The sequence below is a fragment of the Cyprinodon tularosa genome, unplaced genomic scaffold (assembly GCF_016077235.1).
Source record: "Cyprinodon tularosa strain WSP-4 unplaced genomic scaffold, ASM1607723v1 ctg388, whole genome shotgun sequence".
Taxonomy (NCBI): Eukaryota; Metazoa; Chordata; class Actinopteri; order Cyprinodontiformes; family Cyprinodontidae; genus Cyprinodon; species Cyprinodon tularosa.
In genome coordinates this window covers 985,792-1,005,110 of record NW_024039105.1, presented here as the reverse complement: position 1 = coordinate 1,005,110, position 19,319 = coordinate 985,792, and the positions used below count along the sequence as shown (strand labels likewise).

General features: G+C 40.4%; 1 protein-coding gene across 1 annotated transcript; it reads right to left on the bottom strand.

The window, feature by feature from the left end:
* Positions 1-8,118: 8,118 nt before the first annotated feature.
* Positions 8,119-16,384, bottom strand: LOC119791366 (CD209 antigen-like protein C). The gene is made up of 6 exons (XM_038297436.1): positions 16,279-16,384; positions 16,056-16,187; positions 15,131-15,283; positions 14,195-14,337; positions 11,480-11,583; positions 8,119-8,464 (listed from the first exon to the last, which is right to left on the bottom strand). The coding sequence occupies exons 1-6, from the start codon at positions 16,346-16,348 to the stop codon at positions 8,338-8,340; spliced, it is 729 nt and encodes a 242-aa protein (XP_038153364.1). The 5' UTR covers positions 16,349-16,384; the 3' UTR covers positions 8,119-8,337.
* Positions 16,385-19,319: the final 2,935 nt, after the last annotated feature.

Genomic DNA, 19,319 nt, shown 5'->3' with positions numbered 1-19,319 from the left:
CTTGGAGCTACTTGAACCTTAACAAACAAAATGAATATTATCTGAATTCATTCTGGTCTAAAATTATCATAAAATAAAATCATAAATTTCTCTATCTGATCATTCTTACCTTCGATCTGAGATGTAGTAATTTGGAAAACAGTTTTCCTGTGTTCCACATTAGCATAAATTCCCTCCATCGCTTAATTTAGAAAATGACTGGCTTTTTCGAATACTGACAAAAAAATCTGCTGTAGTAGGTTATATAAGTGAAAGCTGGGGGACAGCCCTTTCTTAGACTGTAAAACGGGAAGCTCACATGTTAAAGATATCAATGAAAAAAAGGGATTCCTGTTTAACACAGCTGTGTTGGGTTTTTTTTGTTTGACCAATTACTGTGTTCACTTAGCCTCAATCAGTTTTCGTTCTGTTGCATCATGTTTTTAGGGAAAACTAAAAAAAAAAACTCAAAGGGGCATAATGGATTTTCAAAGTTTTATTGAAAAACAATGAGGAATGTGAATTGGATCTACTGCTAATTAAACTGAGAGTAGAGCTGTTACTGCAGGTGATTTTGAAAGGGGAAATGAGCTGTAATATTTGCTTATTTCCCTTTTTTCCTTGCTGTTGATGATGAAGCGAACTGCCTGGGGTGGGGGGACCAAAAGGATCCACTTTCCTGTTGCCGGTGGCCTGCGGCAGATTAAGGCTAGACATGACAGCTTTAAGTTGGGAAGCTACGTTAATTAGCAGCCAAATCTCTCTGGAGAGGTCTGTGGTTGCTGGACTAATTCAGACTGCCTCACCTTTGACTGAGAAGGAGCTGATGTAGTGACAGTCTTTCCTTGCAATTCAATTCAACTTGTACACAGTGTTTTGTGAGCCCACCTACTGAATTAGATGCAAACCTTTTTACTGAAAAAATACAGGATATTAGAAAAGCAGTCTGCACATCAATGCCAACTACAGTACCAATACTGTCACCAGGAAGAAAAACCTCTGCCCAATAAATTGCAAAAGTTTAGAAGAAACTGTGCAGCAGCTCAGCTTATCTTCCTGCTGTCTTGATGTTTTATGCACAGGTTTTATTAGGAAGGTGTTGCTTGTTTTAGAGACTGATTGGATTCAAATCATAAACACATCCCTCATGTTGGGTGTTTCCCTCCGAGCCTCGAAAACAGTAATTATCAAACTATTGTTGAAAAAGAGAAGCTTGGAAAAATTTGTCCTTCAGAACTACATCTCCCCTTCATCATTAAGATTATTGAAAAAGGTTTTTTTTCAACAGTTAAATGCATTTCTTAACAATGACCAGTTGCTTTGATGTCTTCCAGTCAGGATTCTATGTAGGATTCCAGTAGAAGGACTGCACTGTTTAAGGTGTTCAATGACATCCGTATAAATTCAGACATTGGAAGAACCACATTGCTGGTATTATTGCACCTCAGTGCAGCCTTTGATACTTTTGATCACTTTATTTTAGTAGAGCGTGTGGAAAACTGTACAACACTGAATTGGTTTAACTCCTACCCGAAGGACAGGGGCTTCTACATATCAGAAAAAGCACAAGTGGGGTTCTACAAGGCTCCATTCTGAGGCCCCACCTATTCAACTTCTACATGCTCCCATTGGATCAGATTATAGCTAACGACCAAATCAGTTACCATAACTATGCAGACGACACAAAGCTTTACATCACAATGTCACCAGGTGACTATGAACCCATCAGAGCGTTGGTTAGATGCTTATTACAGATTAATATGTGGGTGCAACATAATTTACTACAACTGAATAAAAACAAAACTGAGGTAATAATCTTCAGACCAAAGAAGCACTGACTGTGGCAGAGATCTTGTTGTCATGGTGGACTTAGACCTGAACCTTCAGAGGCACATAAAGGCAGTTACTAAGTCAGCCTTTTATCACCTAAAGAACATCTCCAGGATTAAATGGCTAATGTCCAAGCGTGATCTAGAAAAACTCATTCATGCATTTATATTTAGTAGAATTGACTACTGCAACAGTGTCTTCACAAGTTTGCCAAAGAAGTATTCTCACTAGAACTAAATACACAACAGATTTGTTGTCAGTGTATAAATCTCCCAGAAAGGGCCTGCCCTAACCAATTTGGTGCCCTAGGCAAGATTTTAGGTGGCGCTCCCTTGCATCACTGCACAGTATTTGCATTGTCTGCTAATGTACATATACTCAAAAGTTACTTAAAAGCTTTATCTTGGAAATTTTTTGTAAATTTACATAAAACAATATTCATATTCAAAACACTTATAAATACTTAAAAAAAAACAAATATAAAAAAAGCACTCAAGATATGAAATATAATATAGATAGCTTATTTAAAGTATTAAATTTAAATACTCCCTCCAAAAAAGTTTTAAAAAGTGACATTAACTTAAGTACAACATAAATATGTAAATAAGTAAGAAATCAAAGAAATTAGTAGGCGCAAAAATAAAGGCATGTATATAAAACAGAAAAAACATCAAAACATGATCTTACGATCAAACACAAAGGCAGTTTAATGACATGCTGAATTTTGCATAGAAAGTCATACCATATGGCTGTACAAATGCACAAGCGAAAGGATCCAATCTCCTCAGGTAAGACTGGGCTTCCACTCACACCGCAGGGTCTGTAGATCTCCCCCTCACCTCCAGAAGAGCCTCTCATAATTGCCCAGCCTTATACCTTACTGCGTCAACACTTTTTATCCTGCTTTCCCATGTGGTCTCAGTCCATGATTTCAGGGTGATTTTCACATATATTAAGAGGACATCCCACCTTTGGGTGGAGGCTTATAACAGCTTGAATACTTTTGTCAAATGCCCACAGTTGGCTCTGATAGCTGACCTTAAATGCTCATTTCACTCACCTTCCTTGTTCTGCCCAGTTCCTGATCATCTTTGATTTCATCCACCTGTAGGTTCAGCTTTATATTTAGTCCAGCCCAGCAATCGAGGCCAGATCATTGTTTGATTTTTGTTTGTCCCCTGTTTGCCTTCTGTTAGTGTCCTTTCTGTCAGTTTTAGATTTATTTCCAAGGTTTCATGTCCCTGTTCCAGTAAGGAGTTTATTCTTAAGGCAGTGTCGAGTTATTTCCCTAACCAGTGGTGAGTGCATTTCAGCGTTTCCCTAATTATTCTGTTCTCCAGATTCCGTTCCCTCTCACCCACTGGCTCTGTCTGTCCGGATCTGTTTGCCTGAACCACGGTTGGACTCCTCCTGGATTCTGCCTCCCAGGTGCGTTTCTGTCTGAGCTGGATGCTCAACGCACGGGATTCTGAACCTGCCATCATGCTCTGATGGATTCCTGGAACGGAACCCCTGACCGGACTGTGGACTTCTGAAATCCAATACTACACCATTCTGAATCCCAGTCCTGGATCGGATTCCTGCCTGCTCACCCAAGGCTGTTGCATGGGGAGGCTCTGGATGGCTCAGGGCCGCCTCTCGTTGGCAGTGCATCGGCTTATCCTGCCTATGATTGAGAGGATGAACTGAACTGCTAAACCAGGTAAGTGACTCACTCTGATAATCATTTTCTCTTCAGATGATTGTGGTCACTTACCTGTGTTTCTCCCTAAACCAGAGGGTCAGTGATTGGGCGGTGCCCCGCACCCCTCCTGTAGTCGCTACGGGTCTGCAGATCTGCAGATGTTTTGTTTTTGTATTATAAAACGTTTTGAGCTTTCCTACTGGCTGTCTCACCTTGGACACCTACCGGGTCCATCTGTCCCGTCTAAAAAAGTAGCCAAGGGCATCAGGTGAAATTTTTGCACCATTACCAATCACCAGATTTAAAGTGTGGGCACCACATGAGACATAAAAAGCTCTTGAGTTCAAATAAAGAAACTTTGCCTGAACACCTTTATTTTTTCCCTTATTAATTCCCTTAATATTGTTGTCATAGGACTGGCCTCTGCCGTCCTCGAATGGGATGGTTCATCTGGCCTTTTTAGGATTAGAGATGACGAATGTTCTCCAGTTGACTGCTCTGCCATGAGAAAGCCTAAGAATGCTCTTTTACTTGAGGAATGTATTCTTGTGACACTATCCTGACTATGACAGAGAGGGCATTTTGATCTCTGTCACAATGTGTTCTATTATTTTAGAACTGATGGAGTCTATCAGTTAATTTTGAATTGTTTTGCCAAGATAATGTACATCACGACCAGCTTCACTTCCCACCCTACTGACTTGCTCCTTCATTACTGGATCAAATCTGACAATAAGCACCATCTCTTTCAGAAAATTTCCATTGTCTGGTTTATCTATTATGTTTGTGGAATCACTAAAACCAGTAGTCGAGTTGTAAAAAAAAAAGTATACATATTCTTTAGCTCCTGAATTGGATCGACAGTTAAATAGGTTCCACTAACTCAGCGGAGCTTGAATATCTGGCTTCTAACTAACTGCCCTGCAGCAATTGATGACAGATTTCTGAAGAAGTCTTCGCAAAGTTCACAAAGTTCTTGTTCTCCGCACATCCCATACTGCTGAGTTCTTTCTTTATTGTGGCATTTTGAAACAACTGTCAAGAAGAGCCAGCACCATTGCAGCCATGTAAAATTCTGTAGGCAACTGTTAGGACAGCTCAGTCACAGCACTGGGGAGATAATTCATAATTGGGATATTGAAAAAATATAGTTTTGATTAGTTAAAATTAAAGCTACAGTGTGTAATTTTCAGCGACATCTAACGTCCAGACTGCAGACCGCAGCAACATGAACATCTCCCCCCCACCGCTTCTCCCCCCCAACAGTACGGCGAGCGTTACGGGACAAAATGTCTTCCAAGACGTCCGCATCACCTACCTTCTCAAGTAATGAGGTTTGTTTACATAGACAATTTTACAGATAGTATTTCATTAGTCTGTGTGTTCAGTACCGTTTCAGTTCATCTCTCTCAACTTGCCGTAGTTACTTTCGAGCGTAATGGGCGATCTTGCAATCGCTAGTTTGTTGGCTCTGCGCTGCAGTAGCGCAAAGATGTCTGCCTCCATGGCTGCGAGACCCGCTCCTATGTAATTATAAATAACGAATTCTAAGGCAACGCAAATATTAAGGTTAAGAGGCTGAGCTCGTAGATGATGATAAATAACATAGTTATGTATAATATATTAGATTTCTGACTGTATATCCCTGTAATTATTACACACTGTAGCTTTAACTGAAATATCTTGATTATAATTCCGGATGTGTGACACTTTAAATGACGAGTCAGATTATGTCATTTGAGATATCTGAAAATGCATTTTGATGTGACTAAAGATATCCCCTGCTTCGAATCTCTTCTCCGGGTTTCATCTGTTGTGACCCTCCCCTGTTGCAGGAGTGCGCATCACATTAAACATACGCCCATTGATGATAAAACGTATTGAAATATGAAAACGAAAAGAGAAATTTAAAACATATTCTTAATGTTTTCATATTTATTATATATGGATGCCTTAAAATTTATAGTTTTGGTGGACAGATAAATTCCAATTAATAGGATTGTACTTGTGTAGAGACATGTTTCAGTTGATGTCCTACAGTCAGTGTGCGATGAATAAATTCTTTGCACAGTGGATGCCAGTTCCCGATTTTGCTATCAACACCATTCTAGATCATTTCGGACACTTTATTTGTTAAACTTAGAACCTGCCCGAAGATTCCCTCCCCTTCTTATTTTCACATTCCCTCAAATCGTGTTGTATTTGCTGCTTGGCCGTGATGCTGTTCAGAACACCGTCACCTGCTCCGCAGGTTGCGCCACTGAGGTCAAGAATGAAATGGGATGTGCCCTCTGGGCAACCGTAATTTGGTCAGGTTACTGGAAAATGCACAGCCTGCCAAATCTTGAAAGGGCAATATTATTGCATTTACTATTAATATATAGTAGACATTTACACATTCAGTAACAAAATGACTCAGGGGATGGTCATTAAGAAGGGGGATGGTTTTTCAGATTTTTTTTAAGAAGGGGGATGTCATCACCTCTCAACTCGAGGACTGCCTAAAACCCATGTTTCTTTCAGCTATGGACTAAATTATTGCCACTAATCGGTGTAGAATGTCACACCACCCTTTTCTCTCAGCCTCAGCCAGTAACATCTCTCGTTTATCTATTGTTATCCTTTTTGTAAAACAGACGGACCCCCTGTTGGAGACCTACGGGTTAGAGGATAGGGTCAGTCAGTCGGGTCTACTGGAGCGACATGATGACTGTTTGAGGCTGCTTCAGCACTACTGGGTTGTGCTGCTGAGTTGGAGGCAACAGGAGGACTTAAGGTGTAGTACAGAGAAACATCTTCAGCGCATCTGGAGACAGAAGAGGAATATATGACAGTCTAATAATAAACACAAAATTAAATTATTATATTAAATAAATATTAAGTACAATCATCATTTTTTGTTGAAATCTTTAATAAACAATAACTTAAAACAAACCTTGAACAGAGAAAGTAATGTATAAACACAGTGAGCAAAACTACAGTCTGATTCACATATATGAATGATTCTGTGAGCATAAGAGCTTAAAGGTATAATGGATGATGTTGGAGTTAGAACAGTGGGAAGTTTCAAAAAGTTTAATAACAAAAAAATAAATAAATAAAACAGAGACAGAATGAAAAGAAACGTGGGCTGCTGTGGATCAGCAGACCTGCAACGGCTGTGAGGGAGGCGGGGCACTGGCACTCAGGTTCACCAGTTCAGTCCCTCCTCTCACGAAAGGCAGGATCAGCCGATGCACTGCCAACATGATGTGACGCTGAGCCATCCAGAGTGTCCTCTGTGAAACAGTCCCAGTGAGCAGGCAGAAGGTCAATCAGGGTCAGGGAAACAGTTCAGAACAGGACCATTCTGATATCCAGGAGTCCGTAGCCCAACCAGGGGCACAGCAACAGACAGATCCAGGGTTCCAGGAATCTACCGAGCATTCAGGCATGTTCAGAGTTCCAATGAGTGCAGCAGTGAGCTCAGATAGACACGCTCAGATGGAGAGAGGCAGCTTCACTGGTAGAAAGGAATATAGACAAGACATGGTACCAGAATAACTGCCGAACTTTAAACTGTACTTAACCTCTGAGCCAGGATTACAGGAAATAAAACTGGCCGCCCCCGCAAGCCTAGCGAAAACCCTGTGGGTGCAGCGGAGAAGAGCGGGGACACAATCCAAAGACAGGGGACAAACAACAAACCCTCTCAATCCACTAGCCTCCGGGGATGGGAACATGACCCTGTCATGATTTGTTTGGAGGTTTTTGTGAGGACCCAAATGCAGATGCTGACAGGCAGGGGTGAGTTCTTTAAATGTTTAATGAAATATCAGGCAGCAAAAACAGGAATGCAAAAAATCCAACTTAAAAATGTTAAACAAAAACAGGTATCCAAAAATACAACATAAAAATAAAACACAAACCAGAACCATGGAGACATCAGGGGAAAACCATCAAGGTGCCAGGGTGAGAAAAAGTAAGATGAGGAACCAGCAAAGAGGTACTGCAGAGGGAGTGTATTTATGGCTGACTGAACAAAGGTAGGACTAATGATCTGATAAGGAGCAGGTGTGACTAGGGCTGATGAGGAAGCCAAGGGAAAAGAAAACACAAGGGGACAACAGAGGACAGACAAAGAAAAAACTAAGAAACTTAAATGAATCTAGAACACACCAATGAAGCTAGAGAACAAGGAAAAACCTGGATGAACTTGAAACTGAAAACTTAGAGAAAAACCAACATCAATGACAAGATCATTACAGAACCGAGGACTAAACAAAAATTAAATTACACAGAGAAAACATGGATAAGTAACACAAAAAACTAAGAATAATGATCTGGCCCCGATAGCTGGGCTGAACCATATAAAGCAGAGGGAGCAGGTGAATAAGATGAACGATAATTAGAGCGCAGGGAGGGAACATTAGGTGAATGAAGTGAGTAATCAGATCAGCTACCAGGGCTGCGATCCTGACAATAAGTGGTCCTCCTAACTGTCAATCATTCTGGTGATATGTTTAAGTAAGGCCGTCCTACGTGCTCGTACCCGTTTTCACTTAACAGTGGTTAGACTGACATAGTGGAAAAAGTGCTTATCTTCTTTAAGAAAGTAAGCTTGTATGAGCGATGCAAACAGCAACTTTTAAACAGAGCATGCACAACGAGAAATGGACTCATGCATGCTCTCACTCGTGTTTTATTATCGTTCCCTCTCAGGAGCAGGTACAGGGTTGAGCATGTGCAATTTCTTTTTGTAACGTAGAGAGCGCCGGCCTTTTCAGAAATTTGCGAAAATCCTACACTATACTTTTAATTAAGAGAATTATAATGTTTAAATTACATTAACAGCAGGCAATCCATCACAGTAGTTTTTCACAGATCCATTTCAGAGAAGCTGCACAGGAAATGTCGTTCCACTTTTTATTTATATACTGCGCACAGTCTTCATCACCCTTCCAATTATCAGGTTGATTGTCTCTCCAAAATCTGGAAGATTTAGATAAAAGTGAGTCATTCCACAGTGTAAAAACTATTACATAACAAGCATAACCAAATAGGATTTTTTATTTGCCCCTTATTGTCAGTTACTTATAGAGCAGTAAGATGTTAAACATTTCTCAGCCATTTCTCACTTTCTCTCTTTCTCTTTCTGTCTCTCTCCAATCGTCTCCACCTTCCGTGATTCGACCTGTCAATCAGCCACACTACGCCCATGACGACTGTTCTGTCAGCTCGGGGCACAGGCTAATTTGCTACGGCTGAACGTAGCATGACTGAATGATCTGTCTGTTTATTTTTCTTTTTTTCTGAAGAGTCAGGGTGGTATGGTTTGACTGGTTAGCATTGTAAGCCTCAAGCCACCTAATCGTCAGCCACACATATACATGTGGACAGCCACGATTTATTTCAGCTAACTCCGTTTTTCTACAAGCTGGTACATTTTAATGCATTTTTTTTTACTCATTCTTAGTTATTCACTGTAAAGGACGCTACACTGTCTCTTTTGTTACGTTCCACTCTCTCTGATGTGACCAGAACGACACCGCTCTGAAGACACAACCCACTGGCGTAGGTTTTAAAAACACCAGCTCCCCATATTAGCGTCCTATTTTGCCGGTGGCTAAGCGCAGCTTAAGGCTAGAACAGAGCGCGTCCAGCTGTTGGCTATGCTACGTAGCAACCACATTCCTCAGGAGAGGTCTGAGCTCGCTGGACTGAGTCAGACTGCCTTTTTCCTGCAATTCAGAAGGAGCTGAATGCAGTGTATCCTGAATCCTGCTGCAGCAGAAACAGAGAAGAGCTAATCCAGCTCTGCTAACCACCGAACAACGCTCGTTGTTTACCAAAGAAGCCGGACTGTGACTGTGACTGCCTATGAGACGGAGGGACGGAGCAGCGCCGCAGAGGTACTACAAGCCACGGCTACGTCCTAACCAAGGGAGACGTCCCGTGCTGCCTGGAGTTATTTTTACATCGGATTGATCCAAATCTCTTTCAAGTTGCCGTTGGACGGATGGACTGGAGGGAAGACGGGCCTGCAGAAACCCGACCGAGCTGAAGGCCTTCCCTCCACTCAACCAAAAACAATAACTGCATCCTTCTCTCTTCTTTACATCTGATGCTTAATAAGTGCTCTGCTTGGGTGAGCTATAGGTAGAATAGATAGACGTGTTGGTGTGTTTATTTAAAATAAGCTTTCTGATTCCACTGCTAATGGTTTTAAAGGTTTAACTGAATGCTGATGCTCACTACAGACCGAACAAGTCATGTGTTGCTGAAGCTATCTGCTAAATAGTGAGTTAACCCTCTCTGTGTTTTGGTTGGAACCGACCAGTACCAGAACCTCTGGGGCCAGCTAAGCTAATGGGTTTTCAGCTTCATCAGAGTTTAATGCATTCCTGAGTCATTATTTATTTTCTGCCATAAACTGAAAGAAACTTCACTGTTATGACTGCAGTTAACATCTCTGTCAGAGTCTATCCACATTTTATCTGTTGCTATTATAAAGGACACTTTCAAATGTTATTATCATGTTCAAATGTTGCTATTCTCATTTATCTGCTGCTATTGTAAAGGACACATTAATCGTATTAACCTACAAACCTTAAAACTTGGATATTCCCAGAGACTCTTGGACTCGTATAAGCCTTCTTTCAGTTTTTATGAGCTTTTCGTTCCCTTGTTTCTTATTTTTAGCAGCATTCAGTGTTTGCGTAGTAATTAGATACGATAATATTGTAATACGAATTATTAGGTAATAAAGGTACTAATGTTTCAACCCGTGGTCTCTTGTGATTACTCATGCAGTAAACAGTTAATAGCTGGTCAAGAAGTCCATCATTAATTAATAGTCTTGAGAACCTTGGTGAATAAGCAGATAACAGTTATAATTATTTAACTAATAATATTAATTGGGTTTCCCCCTGAATTTTAATGGCCTATTAATCAACTACAACTCCCAGTTCTAGTTCTTTAATATATTTATTAATATATTTATTACTTTCTGGTTCAGTTCCACAACAGTAAGCATGGATACTCTACTTTTGTAATGATCCTGGCACTGAAGCTGATTCTGCTTCACTCTGGTTCAGTCTCCACCCTCCTTGCAACTAACCTCTACTGCTTTCACCTGTCGCCACCTGCATATAAGCTTCGTTCTGATCTGTCTCCAGTGCCAGATCGTTTCAAGCCAGCCCAGTAAGAACCTTCCAGCCTTTAACATTGAGAACCTGTCTGCCTGCCTACCGACCTGTCTTTGTCCCCTGATTCTGAGCCTGCCTGATCCCTCTCTGGATTGTTCTGCCTCTCCGAGTCCTAATACTGGATTCCGGATTGACCACCCGTGCTTCTGAACCCTTTTCTGCTTGTGAGTACCTGGGCCTGCCTGCCCCCTTTACTCTGTGTTTATCATGAGATTGGACCTGGAACTGGATACGGAAATATCTACTGGATTACACCCTCCTGTACCTCTGCTGCCTTATTGGACCCCGTTACCGAGCCTGGACTGCCTCTGGACTAAAGCCCCTGGAAAGCTCGCACAGTTTGTCGACCGCTCAATGGTCTGCCTCCTCCTCCTGCCTGTCTCAGGCTTGCACACAGCGCTCTGGCTCCTCTCATTACCAGGTTAGTCCTTCGTCAACTCCTCCTAACCTGCATCTGAAGCCTCTAACCTGCCCCTCCCCCTCTAGGACGTTCCGGCCCATTATCGAGAGCTGCACGCCCGAGAGCCAGCGCTGTTTAAACCCTGTTTTTTCAATAAATACTTTAAACGTCGCCGACTTGTCGTGGTTGCATCTCGGGTCCGAATCGAGTACATTAAAACTTTTCTAAATTAACCTCTATTTACTTAAAGAAATGGGCAAAAAAAGCTGATGAATTTAACAAAATACACCTTTTTTTCCATAATTTTCTGATAAGTTTCATGAAACAGTAACACGCTCATTGGAACTTAAATATTGCTTATGTCACTGTTGCAAGTAACCCCAAAAAGTAAACACTTACGAAAGATTCATAGAGGTCCCATCCACCCACTTCCAAGAACCTTCAGTTTCGATGTCGCTCACACCAATCCAAGGCACGTCCTTTGAAAACTTGGACATAAAGTCCTGTATATGTAATATCATACACAAAGTATTAGTGGGAGGTAGGTAGAAGATAGTCATACCATGTTAATATACATGAACAATACACTTCTGAATAAACAGATTACTGGGATTCTCTACTGCAGATCTATCTATCTAGTTGCATACGCTCATGGATTTGCATTTACATTTAAGCTGTGGGAGGAAGCTGGAGTACCCAGAGAACACATCAATCCCACACATCAATGGGGATTTAAACCCATAAGAAGACTGAGATGAGAGGGTTGTTTTACTGCAAGAAGGTTTGGGATCCACGCCACAATGCTACATACCAGCATCTCGAATGCTTCAGACACGACTGCTGAGTAGCCCAAAGCTCCATGCACTACAGGCATAGAATCATCTGATCAGCAATCCCCTACTTAACTAACTACATCCACTCAGGATCCCTTGATTGTATGTCACAATCATCAAAACAACTACTGGCTTCCTCTGTCATACTCCGGGCCCTGGCTGCAGGCCAGGTTTTCTCTCTCTCTCTCTCCTCAGCAGGGATGGACGGGCAGGTGCACTACATCTGAGCTGATTACCACCGTTCTTAAAGCTACAGTGTATAATTTTCAGCGACATCTAACGTCCAGACTGCAGACTGCAGCAATATGAACATCTCCCCCCCACCGCTTCTCCCCCCCAACATTACGGCGAGCGTTACGGGACAAAATGTCTTCCACGATGTCCGCATCACCTACCTTCTCAAGTGATGAGGTTTGTTTACATAGATAATTTTACAGATAGTATTTAATTTGTCTGTTTGTTCAGTACCGTCTCAGTTCATCTCTCTCAACTTGCCGTAGTTACTTTCGAGCGTAATGGGCGATCTCGCAATCGCTAGTTTGTTGGCTCTGCGCTGCCGTAGCGCTAAGATGTCTGCCTCCATGGCTGCGAGACCCGCTCCTGTGTAATTATAAATAACGAATTCTAAGGCAACGCAAATATTAAGGTTAAGAGGCTGAGCTCGTAGATGATGATAAATAACATAGTTATGTATAATATATTACATTTCTGACTGTATATCTCTGTAATTATTACACACTGTAGCTTTAATAGAGCTGGAACCAGGAGGAGGGCATCAGTTCGTTAACGCCTCTGCATTGGTACAGACCAAACTAGACCTTGTTCCTGTGACTCAAAACCCTAGCCTAAACTCTGCTCTCTAACCTTTTCTTAGAGAACCTCTGTCTCTGACCCTGAGACCCAGCCTGGAAACACAGACCTTGGATCCCCGTTTCAACGCAACCAGGAACCCGAGAGTGATCTCGGTCTTATCCACCGCTTAGCCCTCCTACCTGCGCTCACCTGCCTGTCCACCCTCGAACCATCAACCAGGGAGAGAGTACTGGTCAGCACTCGCACCACTGGAGACACTCCCCCCCCCAAGATTGGACCCCAGCCTCTCTACAGTGAGTGTCAGCCCAGCATATTCCTACAGCAACAGTTCCCATTCATTCACCAGTCTCCTCATCTTCTCAGCAGAAGCCCAGAAGAACAAAAGCAGACCAGACCATACAACTTCTTGTTCATACCCACTACATTTTTTCAATAAACCTTTTAACCTACTACCTGCCTCTGTAGTTCTCTTGTTCAGAGTCACCTTCAATTATGACACCCTCAGCATCAAGTCAATTATGCTCCAGAGCTTCTGTTTGTAGTCAATATGTCAAAGTTAAAGTCTCGTGTCATATCACCAACATCAAAGTGTTGGCAGCAACAGCCAAAACTCTGCCTTAGGTCTCCAAAGAAAGTCATCCAGCAACAGCCATCACGATGACCCCCCAAGGGTAATTCTCTTCCTCGCCCCGCTCATTTACCAGCTCTTTCTGACCATGCAAACTTGTACCACTGTTTCTGGATCAATGTTTGCCCAGCTATTCTTGGAGCTTTTGAGAAATGTGAGTTGGATCTACTTCTGATAGTTTGCTTCCTTGTCTTCCAGGGTAACCAGAGTGACCCTCTTCCAGAACCTTTAGGCAAACAAACCTCAGCAACCTTCAGATCACTTGTAGCTCTGGCATAACCTTCTGTTCCTGTTGAGTAGGTTGAAAAAAACCCATCCCTGAATGTTTGATTCCACCAAGGAGGTTGAGTGATGTTCAGCCCCCTAACTGTTTGTGAAAGAGATAGGCCTGGTATGTTTTTAACTTTGCAGGCTCATTGTTGCTGTTCTTAGCCAAAACATGGAAAGTCAGGGACGGTCAGAGACCAACCATGAGAAATTAATCAGCAACCTTCATGATCCTTGGGCTGCATTTAAGAACACTTTATACCAGTTCACCCCTCTTTTGTATTTCAGAGCAGAGTTATATCTAGACCTAAAGAGCTTTCTGACAAAATTGCAAGCAATTGCATCGTGAAAGAGATCTGTCTGGCCTCTTGGCCACCTTCCATTGTTTCTTTATTAGTCAGAGTTGACAAAGCAAGAAGTAAATTTGGTCAAACCTCAAATTTTTATCAGGAACGTAACAACAATTGTGCATATATTTGTGTTTTCTTTATTTAGGGTTCTTGTGAAAAAATTTTAATGAGCTACATAGTGGGAAATTATAGTGGAATATTAATGTAACAATGACCACAGTACCTGTTCTTCTTTATCATTTATCACCACCATATCTGCTCCTCTTGTTATGCAATCCTTTCTTCCTTCATCCCAGGAACCTCTCTTTGTAGAGAGGAAGTAACAGGAGCAACCGAACTTAGACCATCCTGTAGGACATATTTTACCTAAGGAGAAAAAAGATATGCATTTTTTTTTCATTTGAACACGTTTTTTTTTTTGCAAGAAAACAATGGAACATTTAGTTTTTTTATATACCATTTTTTAGACTTTGTTAAACAATGTATTAATCTATTTACAAGAGGAGCTATGTTTAAATTCTGTTCTGTCTTCAAAGGCTTTAATCTAAAACTGGAAGAAATAGACACAGATTGAAACGGGATTATGAAAGTCATTGCAGCACAATGAGTTTTCCTTTACATTTTGTTTAAAAAAGACGGAGGAACTTAAGCTGACCAACAACCCAAAATATCTATACATTTCATCCAGCCTTTTCACAATTGTTTTGGTTCTTTTTTGAGAAACCTGACCTGACCTTGACCTGTATAGCTTTTTCATCATTTCTGTGAGTTTAGCATGCAGCAGGTTTCTTTCTTCACTCAATCTAAAAAATACAAGTCAGGCTTACACTGAACATCAACAATGAAATATTTACTTTTTGAAATACAATTCTTTTGACTTTGATAAAAAAAATGTATTAATCTATTTACAAAAGGAGCTAAGTTTAAATGTTGATCTGTCTTCAAAGGCTTCTATCTAAAACTTTGGAGGCAATAAACACACATATTGAAATGGGATTATAAAATTTAGGGTTGCAGCACAATTAGTTTTCCTTTACATTTTATTTCCAAAAAACAAAAAAAAACAAAAACTGAAGAATTTAAGCTGACCAACAACCCAAAAATATCTATACATTTCATCCAGAGTTACATGATCATTTTTTGTCCTTTTTTAACAAACCTCGAGGCCTGTTCAGCTTTTTCATCATTTCAGTGAGGTTAGCATGAAGCAGGTTTCTTTCTTCAGTCATGGAGTAAAGCTTGCTGTTGCTGTCCTGGAGACGGTCGGTAAGATTTTCATTGATGTTAGAGAGACCTACTGCCAAGTCCCAAGCTGAAATAAATCAATTACATGTTTGTTAAAAGAAAATAAAAACATGTATTTTTATGTTAATAACTCGTGTCATCTTAATGTCTCATAATTTAAAAATAATTCACACTGAAAGAGAAAATATAAATACTAGTGTTGCCCCGATAATGATACCCAATATCTGGCTGTGCACTATCGGCCGATACCGACACCATATATTTGAAATTGATGTGTGTGTGTATATATTAAAAACTGCATACTACTTGGATGTAAAACAATTTCCATCATTTCTTTGTCTATCTTCTGCCTACCTTTGTGAAGCAGGAAAAAGACTAATACAAAGTGAATCCAGTAGAACATTTTTTTGCCTACCTAGAATGGGTGACAATAGTTGATTAAGTTTTGGCTCTCAAAATGGTATCGTTGCCCTATTTGTTAGTACTCGCCGATACCGATACCATCATTTTAGTGCTGGATTGGGGCCCTGCCCGATACTGGTATTGGTATCTGTGCAACACTAATAAATACTTTGAGTAGTGAGGGTATTATTACAATTCTATCTAAAATGGCAGGAAAGTACATTTGGATTGAAAATGACAAAGTATTGTTTCTGTAATCTAAAAAATGCCAGACAGTCTTAGACTTAACATCAGTGAAAGTCATGTAGCATACAGCGTACTTTATGGCTAACCTGGAAGGCACTGCAAAATTCTGTGTGGATTCTGTGTGTTCTTTTAAACCCAGTCAATCAGTCTCATTGTTTCATTGATTACAGCAAAAGACGGTTTACTCTTACCATATTTAAGATGACTAGAACAAGACTCATAGTGGAGACCAAGGACGATGAGTCCAACCAGCAGTAAAACATTCAGGATTCCCAGAAATATAATAACAACCAGGAAGGGCCTCTTCTTGGAGCTACTTGAACCTGAAAAAACAAAATGAATATTATCTTAATTCATTTTGGTCTTAAATTATCATAAAATACATCATACATTTCTCTATCCGATCGTTCTTACCTTCGATCTGAGACTTAGTAATTTGGCAAACAGGTTTCACATGTTCTACATTGACATAAATTTCCTCCATCGCTTAATGCGGAAAATGGCTGGCTATTTTGAGTACTGACAAAGAAATCTGCTGTATAAGGTTATATAAGTCAAAGCTGTAGGACAGCCCTTTCTTAGAGTAAAACAGGAAGCTCACATGTTCACAGCTCAAAGCTGACAGTAGGCAGACAGGAAAGAGGTTATGAGAGAGGGGGGAGAGATGTGTGGCAAAGGACCACAGGTAAGATTCTAAACTGGGTGGGCCGCATCGAGGACTAAGGCCTCCGTACATGGGTCGTGCGCGATAAGCGCTGCGCCACCTGCATGCCTGAAACTAAATATTTTGATGAAGAAATAAAAAAAAAAATTTTGAAAGTGCTTAAAAGACAGAGCAGCAGTGCTACAGTTTTATTGAGATCAATATCATCGGTGTAATAGGAGCGACTCCCCTCTGATATCACACGCACTCCTGCAGTGAAATTTTATTTAAGGAGCCGGCGCCTGTCCAATTTCCTGTTGCAAGTGGCCTGTGGCCGCGTAAGACTAGACATGCCAGCTTTAAGTTGAAAGTTACATTAAGTCACAGCCAAATCCCTCTGGAGAGGTCTGTGGTTGCTGGACTGAGTCAGACTGCCTCTACTCTGATTGAGAAGGAGCTGATTTTAGTGACCATCTTTTCCTGAGATTCAAATCGAGTTGTACACAGGTTTTCGTGAATCCACCTGCTTAAGGAGATGCAAAACTGTTCAGCAGCTGAGCTCATCTTCATGCTGACTTGATGTTTTACAGGTTTTATTAAAAAGGTTTTGCCTGCTTAAGACTCTGATTTGATTCAAATCATAAACATATCCCTCATTTCCCCCTATTCAAGCAGTTTAGGGTCATTTGTGAGGTTGATTGCCTTTTTATAACATTGACCGGCTGCTTTGATGTCTTCCAGTCAGGATTCTCTGCAGGATTCCAGTACAAGGACTGCACTGTTTAAGGTGTTCAATGACATCCGTATAAATTCAGACATTGGAAAAAACACAGTGCTGGTATTATTGCACCTTAGTTCAGTGTTTGATACTGTTGATTTTATTAGAGTGTGTGAAAAACTGGGTCGGCCTTTCTCGTACAACACTGGATTGGTTTAACTGCTACCTGAAGGACAGGGGCTTCTACATATCAGAAAAATCACATGTGGGGTTCCACAAGGCTCCATGCTGAGGCTCCACCTATTGAACTTACATGCTCCCATTGGATTAGATTATGGCTAACAACCAGATCAGTTACCATAACTATGCAGACGACACAAAGCTTTACATTGCAATGTCACCAGGTGATTATGAACCCGTCAGAGTGTTGGTTAGATGCTCATAACAGATCAAAATTTGGAATAATCTTCGGACCAAAGAAAAAAATATCCAGATTTACCTCACAGCTTCAGCTAGTACTGATAGAAAGCACTGCTTGTGGCTGACATCTTAAGTGTCATGATGTTTTCAGACCTGAACCTATAAAGTCAGCTTTTATCACCTAAAAAACATCTCCAGGATTAAATAACTAATGTCCAAGCGGGATCTAGCAAAACTCATTCATGCATTTATCTTTAGTAGAATTGACTACTGCGACAGAGTCTTCACAAATTTGCCAAAAAAGTCCATCAGTCAGCTGGTCCCAAACCCTGCTGTCGACATTTTCACTAGAACTAAATACACAACAGATTTGTTGTCAGTGTATCAATCTCCCAGATAAGGCCTGCCCTAACCAATTTAGTGCCCTAAGTAAGATTTTAGGTGGCGCCCCCTTGCATCTCTGCACAGTATTTGCATTGTCTGCTAATGTACTTATATTCACAGCACACGTTTTTTTATTTACATAAAACAATATTCATATTCAAAATACTTAGAAATACTTTTAAGAAAATGAAATACAATAAAAGAACTCAAAATATGAAATATAATATAGAAAGCTCATATAAAGTATTAAATTTAAATACTGCCCCCCAAAAAAGTGTAAACAAGTGACATTAATTTAAATACAACATAAATATGTGACTTCAAAGTAAGAAAGCAAAAAATGAGTAGGCACAAACATAAAAGCATTTCAATAAAACAAAAATCCTTCAAATCATGATCTTATGATCTAACCAAAATAAAGACCAAAAATTGCACTAGAGCTGCTCTCGTGGTGTTTTTGGTCTGCCTACCCTGAATTACTTCAATAACTTTACATCACCTTCTTAATTTTACATGACCTTACATGACCTGATTTTCTTGTGGCAAATTCATCCATAACATCATCATATGACAATGGATTTGAGACTACATGATTAATGCTTGTGATGGAAAGTCCACTGAAAAGTCCTTGGATCATAGTTTTAATCAATTTAAGCTTGGATAAGCTTCTTTCAGCAGCAGCAAACATAATTGGCAGAGTGAAAGAGATTCTCAAACATCCCACATGTTGGGGTCAATTTCTGCTAGCTTCTTCTAATGCAGGAAGGTTAAAACTTACATGTTGGTTGTATTCTTTGATGGCAGTGGTGGGAAATTTTGCATTTCTCTTGCAAGTGCTGCGCTATCTATGTACTGCTGGCAGCCATGGGTCAGAGCACCACTTAGGGTTTGACACTTCTGAAGTAACTCTTTTTCTTCTAAGTTGGGGAAATCAAGAAGCACGCCAAACTTGTTATTCACTTCTCCAAGATTCTGAAATCTTTAATGGGCTCATCTGGAGACTCATGGGTAAAGTGTGTTTTTGTGGTTCTCAAACTGCAGTATAATATATCATAGCATATGGGAATGCTAAGATATGCAGTAACATTAAGGATACAACATACTTTAATATTATTAACACACACAAAATATGAGCTGTAACACAGCTAACAGTTAGGCTTAGATCTATGGAAAAATAATTGTTATTGTTAAATGTAAGATATTCGTCAATGCAAAAAACAAAACAAAAAAACTGCTACCATTAAAATCATCAATCTTGTTTTGCTAAAATTATTTTCTAGCTTTACACTA